The sequence below is a fragment of the Hipposideros armiger genome, unplaced genomic scaffold (genome assembly GCF_001890085.2).
Source record: "Hipposideros armiger isolate ML-2016 unplaced genomic scaffold, ASM189008v1 scaffold_17, whole genome shotgun sequence".
Lineage (NCBI taxonomy): Eukaryota > Metazoa > Chordata > Mammalia > Chiroptera > Hipposideridae > Hipposideros > Hipposideros armiger.
In genome coordinates this window covers 7,429,832-7,440,692 of record NW_017731367.1, presented here as the reverse complement: position 1 = coordinate 7,440,692, position 10,861 = coordinate 7,429,832, and the positions used below count along the sequence as shown (strand labels likewise).

At 57.7% G+C, this 10,861-nt stretch overlaps 2 protein-coding genes and 1 long non-coding RNA gene across 8 annotated transcripts in view; 2 read left to right on the top strand and 1 right to left on the bottom strand.

Moving 5' to 3' along the window:
* Nucleotides 1-6: 6 nt before the first annotated feature.
* LOC109374885 (uncharacterized) lies at nt 7-3,904 on the top strand. Of its 5 annotated transcripts, XR_002122476.1 has the most exons (3): nt 7-450; nt 847-974; nt 3,378-3,904. It is a non-coding gene; the product is annotated as an uncharacterized LOC109374885 (long non-coding RNA). The 5 variants fall into 5 exon arrangements; XR_002122480.1 differs by lacking the exon at nt 847-974 and having other exon boundaries at nt 3,383-3,904; XR_002122474.1 differs by lacking the exon at nt 7-450 and having other exon boundaries at nt 605-974.
* Nucleotides 3,215-4,949, bottom strand: DUSP28 (dual specificity phosphatase 28). Of its 2 annotated transcripts, none has more exons than XM_019629829.1 (3): nt 4,460-4,949; nt 4,161-4,266; nt 3,215-3,520 (listed from the first exon to the last, which is right to left on the bottom strand). In XM_019629829.1, exons 1-3 carry the CDS (start codon nt 4,859-4,861, stop codon nt 3,342-3,344), a joined length of 687 nt encoding a protein of 228 aa, XP_019485374.1. In that variant the 5' UTR covers nt 4,862-4,949; the 3' UTR covers nt 3,215-3,341. The 2 variants fall into 2 exon arrangements, with proteins under 2 accessions (XP_019485374.1, XP_019485380.1); XM_019629835.1 differs by having other exon boundaries at nt 3,436-3,520; nt 4,147-4,266.
* A 3,880-nt stretch (nt 4,950-8,829) lies between these two features.
* Nucleotides 8,830-10,861, top strand: part of ANKMY1 (ankyrin repeat and MYND domain containing 1) — a 37,265-nt gene continuing 35,233 nt past the window's right edge. Inside the window, exons 1-2 of the mRNA XM_019628381.1 lie at nt 8,830-9,073; nt 9,661-9,808. Coding sequence (XP_019483926.1) covers nt 8,830-9,073; nt 9,661-9,808 — 392 coding nt within the window. The remainder of the gene's footprint in view (nt 9,074-9,660; nt 9,809-10,861) is intronic.

Sequence of the window (10,861 nt, the reverse complement as noted above, 5' to 3'; positions counted from 1 at the left end):
GGGGCGCTGTGCGCGGGGACACTGGGAACCGGGAACGCTGTGCGCGGGGCTGGGGTGCTGTGCACAGGTGGCCGGAGCGCTTGCGCGGCGTGGGATGGGGAGCAGGGAGACCGGGCGCTGTGCGCAGGTGGCCCGAGCGCTGTGCATGGGTTTGGGGTTGGGGTTGGGGAGGACAGCGAGCCGGGATCGCTATGCTCGGGGACCCGGGCGCATGGGGGCCTCGTGGCGACCGGCGGCCGCACAGCCTCCCCACCCTGTGCGCTTCCTACCTGGCCTGCGCCCCGGAGATCCCAGGAGGCGGGATCGGCGCTCCCTTGAGGACGCAGAGGGCCAGACTCCTGGGGCAGGGCTGCCTCCTTGGAGCCGGGAAGTGTAGCGTCTGGAACTCAATGTTACTCGTCCTTTGGCGGCCGAGGGAATGACTCTCATATTCCCCCAAGCCACTCTCGGGTGAGACCAGTGGTCCGTGTTGCGAGCCATGTGGGGCCAGATGGAGCTCAGCAGGCTTAGGGCTGTGCTGTCAGATCAGGTGGCCACTAGCCATGTGTGGCTATTTAGATTTAAATGAAATAGAATTAGAAGTTCAGTTCCTCAGTTGCAGCAGCCGTTTTCGAGGTCTCCGTGTGTGTGTGTGTGTGTGTGTGTGTGTGTGTGTGTGTGTGTGTGTGTGGAGTGTAGTGGCTGGCAAGTGGCAGCCATATTGGATAGGGATAGCCCACCGTGGAAGAAAGCTCTGTTGGACTGTGCTGCCTACGGGTTGGCAGGACCCCGGGGGCCAGGTTGTTGAGGAGGTGAGTGCTGGGGTAGTAATGGGACCCGGCCTGCCTGCCCCATCCCACCTGCCAGTCCTGTCCAGGGACCTGGGCCCAGAGGGGTCGGCTGCAGACCAGGGAGGATGCCCGATGAGCGACCGTCAGGTGGACCTTGAAGCCATGGAATGAGAGGGGCCACCAAGCTGTTGCTGTTGGCATGGCGTAAGCACTCAGGGCCTGAGGGGGGGAGTCCAGGACCCACACACCTCTCTCTCCTGCTCAGTTGCCACGTGGCCAAGTGGGGGCTGGACTCAGACACTGTACTTGACCTCAGCGTCATCCCTGAGTAGTGTTGAATCCTTTGGGACTCAGTGTCCCCATCTGTGAGCCTGTGATTGTGCTTGCCCTCCTCTCAGGGGGCGGGTGCGGGTGGGAAGGTCAGCTGAGAGGGAGGATGTGTGTTCATTGATGCGGAGCACGTGCACTGAGGCGGCCCCATGTGCCATCTTAGCTGGGGGGACACAGCCTGTCTGCTGGGGCCCCAACCCCAGACTCATCCTGCAGTCATCCAGAGGAGGGCTCAGTCCTGAGCCAGAGACTCAGTAGGGAGAGGCCTGGGGTCGGTTCAGTGACCCAGCGCCTGCCCAGGTGACGTGGTCCCTTGGTACGAGGGCAGTGTTTTAGATGGCACTCCTGGCTGACCAGCCTCTCTGAGCTCCACACCCAGGCCTGGCAGCATATTCGGACTGCACGCAGGCGCCCACACTAGCCCGCCCTAAGCACCCTTGGAGAGACCTAGCAGCCACCGAGCCCTAGGGTAAGTTAACATCTGGGGCTTCTTGCCATCCTGGTCCTCTGAACTTGGGGGGGGGGGTTGCTGGGTATCACCCCTTCTGCCCTGGCGGGCCCTGGGCATCTCCCCACTGCCAGTTCTTCACACAGGAGGGGTGGGGCAGCCTTGCCAGTCCAGAGGGGCTGTTACTGCCTCCCCTCGGTGGGTGCCTCCTATCCCACGTTTATATAAGGAGCCTACACGAGACAGTCTTGAAGGAGCAAACAGACCTGTTTGTAAGTGTTGATGCAAGGCACCTGGTGAACTGTGAAGCCCACAGTGGCTGTCCCCACGCCTCACCTGTCTCTGCCTGCTAGCAAAGGTCTGGGCAGCTGCAGTGTAGTCCTGTCACCCCACCCTGACCTAACCAGTGGGGAGCAAAGTTGGGACTGCCTGAGACCGGGGTTTCTCTCACAGGACTGTTCATACTCCAGCCTTTTGGTGATCAAACCCTGGCTGACTTGGGCAGGCCGAATCAGCTGACACCAGCCTTCCCTTAATGCACGTGCGCCGGGCAACCCCGTTCTGGTGGCTGACGCCAGGGAGGGGAGTGGGCCCCTGGCCTCACCTGTCAGGAGGCAGATATGGAGGCAAGGGCTTCCAGGAGGAAGTGCCATTCAGGCTGGGGCTGTGTTGTCCCTTGGACAGGGGTCCTAGGATAATTGGTTCCCTGGTGGGAGCTGCAGTTGGATGCTTCTCAGAACAGAGCTGGTGGGATAAAACGCTGTTGTGACCCACAGATGTCCCTCAACCTATCCTGGGCTCTTGTCACCTCTGCACCCTTGTCACCCAAGGCCAGGTCAGCAGTTTGGGGTGGGGGTGTGCCATCAAAGGTGCTGTGAGCAGGGGTGGGCTGCAGCATGCAGGTAACCGCTGGGGCTCAGGTCCTGGCTCCTGACCTCCCAGCTGGCAGACAGCTCAGCTCCCAAGGTTGCAGATGGAGCCAATGGCCATAGGTCCCCATGGGGCTGATGAGAAGGTGACGAGCTCTGAGGGGCTCAGTGGGGAGTAAGCAGCAGCTGAAGGTGGAAGTCGGGTTATGACAGGCCGTGGCTGTCGGGGGTGGCTGCTGACTGGTGGCTTCAAGCAGGGCTGGGTGTAGTGTATGCTGAGCTACGGACCAATGGATGGCACTGTTCCTGTCACAGCCAGAAACTCGGGTGCAGGAGCCAGAGGGCTGGGGAGGAGGAGACCCTTCTCATGACCACCCCAGTGCCTCCCAAAGTGTGAGCTTCCCGTCCCCACAGCGGCTCTGCTGGGTCAGAGGTCTTCATTCCCAGGAGGAGGCTCCCACCTGGTGACACACCATGTCTCCTGGTTGGGAGGCTGGCGCCACCTCAAACCAGAGGCATTGGGCAGAGCAGGGGTTGCTCTGCGGGGTGCACTGACTGACGGACCCTGACTTTCAAGGGGCAGTGGGTTTTTGCTGCTGCTCGGTGGGGCTTGGAGGGGCATGCTGGGGCCCAGGACACTCCTGATGCCTCTCAGGTTGTGTGGGAGGGGACACGGAGGGCAGAGCACGAGTGCAGACACCGCCACTCAGGGCCTTGCAGGGCGAAGGCACGAGCCACCCCTCCAGGAAGGAGCTGGCCGAGGGTGCGGGGGACGTGGAAGGAGGGGCACAAGGGAATGAGACACCAGCTACAGTATTTTATTCATTATCGTGTTCTGTATGTTTTTGTACATATTAACCAGGAAGTATATTATCTGAAGTGCGTATGTGTTGCCCAGTTTTTCCTTTTCTTTTCCCCACTGCCTCATTTAAGAAGTGTTGATGGTGACACATTTTCTAGTCTAGTCCTTAGACCATCGGATGCCCAGGTGAGGTGCATGTGAACCAGAAGAGGCGTGAACAGGTCAGATGCACAGGTGGCCGGGGCATTGCTGGCGTGCCGGTGGCTGCAGGACATCAGGCCTGGGCTCAGTGCTGTTGAAACTGGGAGGTAAATAAGGTAGGAGGTAGGTATGGATGCCGGGAGCCCCAAAGCCACCCCGGCTGGCAGGCCTGTCACACAGCCTCATACCCTTGCCTGCATGTTACAGCAGCTGCAAGTCTAGCAGTCGTGGGTCCTTGCGGCTGAATCCCGTGCTGGGCTCTGAGACAGGACCAGTGTGAGGCTGGGGAAAAGCCCCTACGGCTCGAGCAGGTGGCAGGCACGAGACCGCCAGCAGCCCCAGGCGTCCTCCCGAGTTGCCCACATCAGAGCGGCCAGCAGCCAGAATCGGGGTGGTGCGTCTCTGTGACTCCTGAACTCCCCCATCTCCTGACCCTGGCTCCCCAGCCTCAGTCTCCCTGTAATAAATGTCTTTCTGCCTAAAATTCTAGCGGCTTTGATTTTCCTGACCAAGCCCAGTCTAGTACACGGAGGCCGACCCCAGGAGGCACAGTTCCCAGTCTCCTCAGTGGACAAACCCCGAAGCGCAGCCAAACGAGCTGCATGCATCTCAGGAAGACGCAGAAAATGAAACCTCCATGAGGAAAGGCCACCTTCCCGTCCGTGCACGGGCTGCCTCTTCCCAGGAAACTCCCAGCGCCCTGCTTTGGGGGCCGGGTTGACCAACCAGGGCTCACAGACCCAAGGACGCCCCGGGCAGCTGGGACCGCAGGGCCTCCTCGTACTGCTGAAGCTGAGACCAGAAGCCAGGGTTGGGCTCGGCCACGGGGCGCGCACTCTTCACGGTCTGCAAACGATGGGATTAAGTCAATCGCTGCGCAGCGCTCCGTGCGAAGTCCCCAAACGCCCCTGATGCCCGCGGGCCGGCCCGAAGGGCGTGCCCCGCCCCTGCCTGAAGCCCCGCCCCTCAGGGACGCCTGCCCCCCCCGAGTGCACCCAGCCGGAAGGCCCGCCCTCCCGGCCCGGAAGGCCCGCCCCACCTGGAAGGCTTGAGCCAGGCTGAGGCCACGGTGCCGCATGAGGTAGGCGGTGCAGACAGCGGCCGAGCGGCTGCGGCCGTTCTTGCAATAGACGAGGCAGGCGCCGCCGGCGCGCACCGCAGCCTCTATGGCGGCACAGGTGGGTTCCAGGTGCGCCAGTAGGTCCTCGGCCGGGTCGTCGAACACGGGCACGCGCAGCTCGGCCACGCCGGGTGCGCGCGGGCCGGGCTGCTGGCGCGAGACGTTGACGCACAGGGTGACGCCTGCCCGCACCAGCAGCTCCGACGCTGCCGCGGCGCGTGCGTTCCCGAGGAAGAGCGAGGGGGCGACGTGCGCAAACGGAGGCGGTGCCGACGGGGCGGCCTCGGTTGCCCCGGGGCGTCCGGCTCGCCCCGAGTCCATGACCGGCGCCTGGCCGAGGGCGGGGGGAGGGAAGAGTCTATTTTGGGCCGTCGGGCTGCCAGCCGAGCGCTCCCGGGTCCTAAAGGCCTCCGAGGGCTACCCCTGGCGGGCTGCGTCGGGCTGAGCACCAGCGGGGTCCGCCCACAATGCCCTGGCCACCTCCTCATTGGCCAAGCCGAGAGCAGCCCCGCCTCTGATTGGCTACGGAGGCCGTTGGCTGGGCTTGTGGCCGTCGAGGGAATCGGATTGGCGGTAGCTAGGGGCAGAACTGCGGGGCGGGGCTTCCAGAGCTGCCAGAGTAGCTCCGGGAGGTTTTACTGACGCGGACACCTGCCTGGCAGCCCGTCCAGCTGGGCCGCCCAGTAGGGCTCCAGCAGGGCTCGGGGAGGTGGGCTTCCTCTCAGGCTGTGGCTGCCGCATAGAGGAGCAGGGGGCCCTCGTCACGAATTCTCATCCGTACACTGACCAGGATCTTCCATGTCGTCTTGTTGATAAACCGCGTGGTTTCGTGTATTCTTAATAACTACTCCTATAACTGCATTGCGGGCTGAGGTGTCCTTTAGTACAGCTTTGTGTTTATTCCTCTTTGTTATCTGCTTCCTAATAAATTGCACTTTGAAATTTCTGCATTTTATTTTCCCTTTTATTGTAAAACATGGTTCATATAAAATAAAGCCGTTTACCGTTAACTTTTCATCATTTCTTCCTAGACCAGTATTTTTGTTGTTTTTATCTTTCTATTAACTTTTGGGTCATCACTGTAACTTAAAAAAATTAATGTAATATGAATGTTCACGCAGTTGCCTCTTTAATGAGATTCAATAAGAAGACCTCTTCAATAGATTTTTCTGATGTTCAGTGTCTTTCAGCGAGTGGTTTCACTGAAAAGTAACTTTTGCAGCCTTGCATATATTTAGTTATTGCAATTTCAATTTTATTCTGCATTAGTGTGTAGTGAAGTCAATTTTGTGGGTCATGACCAGTGTTTTATTTTTTAGTGATATAGTAGAGAAAATATATTACGGCACGTACATGTAGGAGCATGAGCTTTTCCTGGAAACTTTCAGTCATGTTTGTATTGGGTCGTGACATAAAATGGGGTCTCAGGCAAAAAGTCTTGAAAGCCTCTGATTGAAAGCACATATCCAGGGGTGGCTTGTTAGCTCAGTTGGTTAGAGCGCAGGCTCATAACACCAGCATTGCCGGTTCAATTCCCACATGGGCCACCGAGATGCGCCCTCCACAACTAGAATGAAACAACTTGACTTGGAGCTGATGGGTCCTGGACAAACACACTGTTCCCCAATAAAAAAAAAAAAAAAAAAGCATAGGCCCCACCTGCACCACTCTGTTTAAAAATGCTTTGCTGCTTCTGTCTCTAACCTGGCAGTTAAGGTTCTTCCGGCCTTGTCCCTCAAGCCCTCTCTCTCTCTGCTTACCTACCCATCACCCCAGCCCAGTGGTTCTCAAAGTGTGGCCCTTCTTTCAGCAAGCTTTGGGGACTCTGTAGGAATGCTGAGGCCCATCCACCCTGTACCTGCTGAAGCAGACACTTGGGGTAGGGCCCACAGGCTCCATGTCATTCTGATACACAATAAAGTCTGTACCCATCACATAGTCCATCTAAAAAGTCACTAAAACATTGTATCTTGACCTGCTGCGTATCATATATAGCGTGTCCATTCCCTCCTCTGATGAACCTTCCTGTAGGTCGGCGCCTTGCAGTTTCAGCTCCTTTCTTTTCTGTGAACTTCAAGGCCCTGGAGAAGCAATTAGAAGGCAGAATCCTTTTGGAAGTTTTAGACTGATTTCCCCCACAGTCTTTTAGTGTCTCACTTACACCTGACTTGATTGCAATTTTTAAGTGACTTCTTTGTTAACGTTTTTCTAGGGGCCAGCCGCGTGGCTCAGTTGGTTAAGAGCTTGCTCAAGAGTTTGAACTCTGAGCAACCGCAGTTCGAGTCCCGGCCTGAGCTGAGCAGCTGCTGAGCTGCCAACAGGTGGCAGGGTGGCTCAGCTTAAAAATAAAAAAATGAACTTCTTTGTTGACTTTTCAAAACCTTCAACTGAATTTTAGTAGCAATGCCACTCTCTCACGTACACAGTGGACTCGCATAAATCTTATATAAGTGATAGGTTCAGCTGGCATTTTCAGGTTTGCAAACACCATGACTGGTGATACGAGCAGCTGACTTGCTGAAAGCTAGTCATCCTTAAGATCAGTTTGCTAAATTACTAATTTGCTGAATTTACCAAGTTTACTAGCTCAGCAAAAAGTTTAAAAACTAATGTTCTTGAATATTGTCAATAAATATTAATATATTCTTATCAAAACATTTTTGAACTATTCTTTAGTGTCAACATAGGACTTGTATCAATTTGTGGAAATAGGGCTTTTTTATGTTTGTACGCCAGGTTTTAAAAATGCCAGTGCATATATTATGAATATAAGCCAAATTTCAACATTTCACATTGAACGTTTTCTAGTTTATAGAAGTTTCTAAAACACCTTTTCTTTTTGGACCACATTTTAGTATTTAGAATTGTTTTTGCCAATCTCACCAGATTGTCAGATTTGCCACAAATAGTTTTTTCTTTAGCTGTTGAGAGTTTTTCATATTGGGTGATGAATTAGTTTCCTAAAGCTGCTGTAACAAAGGCTACAAACTTGGTGGCTTAAAACAACAGAAGTTGATTATGCTTTCCTCGGTGCTTGGGTCTCCCAATCTCCCTCTCCTTATAAGGCCACTGGTCCATTGGTTTAATTCAGTATGACTTCATTCATCTGGAAAGACTATTTCCAAACAAGGTCATTAACGGGTACTAGGGTTAGGACTTCAATTTATCTTTTGGGGGGACACCACTTAACCCACAACAGGTCACATGTGGTTAACAGGTTTGTAGGATATTTTGAAGTGTTAACTTTTCCTTTCTCTTTTTATAAACACATTTTGAAGACAGCACAGTTCGTTTCTGCTCAGTTTCCCAAACTGCAGTTGGAGGGAGCAGGGGAGGCTAGACCTGAGGGGTAAGAATACCAGGTGAAGAGAGAGGATCCAGGAACCTAGGTGAGTACAGAGAGAGAAGAGAGGTGAACTGGGACACAGAAATTGCAGGGGAGGAAGACCCCCTGAACCCAGGGATCCTAGCTCAGCAGCCTTAATCCTGCCAACCCGGCCCACAGGGAAGGGTCTGGGCATTGGCTTTTCATATCCTTTCCCCCTTGTTCTAAGGGGAAGTCTGGGTTAGCCCCAAACCCTGTGCCTTCAGAGAGCCCTCGGGCTCTTCCCAGGAAGCCCCAGCTGCTTCAGTTGCAGAAAGCCCTTGTGCTGTTTCCCAGCATTGCTTTTGCACACACTGCTCCGGTTCCTTGAGATGTCCTTTCTTCTCGCCACAGAGCTCCTGTGCATCCTCTGAAACCCTTACTCTGGAACCTTCTCTCCGTCAAGTCTTCCCCAGGGACCCCTGGGTCCAGACATCTAGTCCTTCTCTCCCAGCGCCCCCGGCTCCCCACCTCGTCTGTTCCCCCACCCGGCCACGAGCTGCTGCTCTGTGACTTCCACAGACATTTACTGAACGGGCGAAAACCGGCTTCGGAGTCAGGCCGCGCGCGCTTGATCAAATGCTGCCTCCACCGCGCCCTAGCGCGTGACTGTGGACAGGTTAATGTGCCCCATTTGTGCCTCAGTTTCTTCAGGTGTCATTCGGGCGCATCCCCCGTGCTGTCTTCACGGGGGCGTTAGGAGCGTGTCGCGCGATCTGCTCCGGGCGCCCTTGGCCTAGAGGCTGACCCGCTGTCCCGGGTGGAGACGGACGTGCCAGGTCCCCGCATTCTCGGGGGGCTCAGATGGAAGGCCAGCACTCGCGCAGGTGCGGGGACGCTGGGTGGCACCGGGTGGGGGCAGGGCAGAGGGTCCTGTGCGGTCACAGAGGGGCGCGCCTTACTCCCCCCCGCCCCCCCGGACGCCATGGGGCGTGTCCGGGCGCAGCAAGGCGTGTCCGGGCGCAGCGAGGCGTGTCCTGGGGGCGGGGCCGGGCGCAGCGAGGCGTGCCCGGGGGGGCGGGGCCGGGCGCGGCCGGGCGTGGGATTGGAGGAGGACGCCGCGGGCGGGGCGCCGGTCTCCAGGGAAACCCGACGCTCTGGGGCTCAGGCTGCGGAGCGTCGGAGCCCGCTGCGCGGTTTAGGCCGCCGCCCGGGGCGGACCCGGGGTGGTGCGTGCGAGCCCCCCGGGCCTCGGGGCGCGGTCGGGATCCCGGCGGGAGCTCAGCGAGTCGAGGTGGGCCGGGTGGGGGCTCCCTGAGCTCCGCCGAGGCCGCGGTGGAGGCCTGCGCGTGGGTCCCACGCCCCCTGGGCCCGGACCGCTGCCCTGCGGAGACGCAGAGGGGATTTGGGACCCGACGTGCGTGAGAGGCTGAGAATGTGCGGTTGAGTGGGGGCCGTGCCCCCGCCCCCGGCCCCACCACCCTCGCGGGCTGGCTCCTGAGTTCCGCGGGGGAAGGGAGAGCCCAGTGACGGCGCCGCCTTCGGGCAATTAGCCGGCGCAGGACTGACCCCGCCTCGCGGCCCGAACTTGCTGTCGTGGGAGGGTGGCCCCGCTGGCCCTTCCTGTGGTTCCCCTCTTTCGGGGCGCTGGCGAAGGTTTCCCCCCAGGGTCCAGCAGGTTGAGGGGTCGTGCCCGTGGGCCCAGCCGGTTTAGGGGAGAGGCCCGGTTCTCTAATGCGGGGGGGGGGCTGTGGGCGGTCACGGGCACCCGCCAGGAGCCCCGAAAGCTAATGAGGGTCTCTGGCTTGGCTTCTAGGTTCCAAGACAAGAGACATGGAAGGTGGTGATTCCTCAGCTGTATGTGATGAAGTCCCAAATAATGATCAGCTGGAGGGGGGGAGCAGCGAGCCTGCTGCCTCCGAGGACCCGGGGACCCTGGAGAGCTCCGCGCGCTTCCCCAAAAGGTGTGGGGACCTTCTTCTAGGGAGGCCTGACTTTGAACCTGGGGGGCCAGACTTAGCTAGGATCCAGCTTTGGGGCAGGTGCTAAAAAATCGCTAAAAGTTGTTTTATTCCTCAAAGTGAAGTCACATTGTGAGGTTCTGGGGGCGGGTAGGACTCCAACATATGAATTTTTGGGGGAAGAGCACAATTCAACCCATAACCACAGGTAAACAAACAAAACAACAAAAACCCAAATCGGAACCCTCAGACTTCATCACCGTTGCATGTGGGTGTCTGTCCATCTATCCTTTCTGGCTTCTTCCTAGAGACCTATACCAACATGGCAAATAGAGGTCCTTGTGTTTCCAGCAGCCGAATCCCCCGGCGTCGGGCACATGCTTTAAGCATCTGTGGCTCACTGCTGGTATTTGAGAGCCACCTGGTGGCGGGGCTCAGAGCCTGAGGGTTCCCACACCCCGTGTGCCCCGACAGCAGCACCAGTCTAGACAGAGACACCCAGATGCAGTATCCCCCTGAGAGGACTTTAGAGTGGGGAGGAATGCAGCGAGGGGTGAGTGTGATGGGGCAGCAGGTGGGTCCACTTTAAGTCAGGGCAAGAACAGGGAAGAAGCAAGCCCACCTGGTCCGTGCTCTCTGCCCCTTGCCAAGCGCCCACCATCCCTGCTTCCTTTTTATCATCTTACGTGTCTGCTTGCTGCCCCTCAAGCTGCTCTCACATCATCCCTTGGCTCAAAGCTCTCTCTCCTGTTCAGACAGTTCAAGGGTCCACGCAGGTTTGCCCGGTTTCTGCCTCCTGCCCAACTCACAGGAGAAGACCCTGCAGGGGGCACTCCAGGCTGGTGGAGGAGACAAAGCTCCCTCAGCAAATGGCTGGAGTGGGGCCACCATCCGCGTCCACTGCCTCCGGGGCACTGGCAGCTGTCACCCTTGTTAGACACAGAGTTGCACACTTCCTGTGCTTTCCACTTCCGGTGTGACCCTGGGCAATCACCAGCCCTCTCTGGGGAATGGGGAAAGCAGCAGCATCTGCCTCGGGGGCCGGAGTGGGGGGGG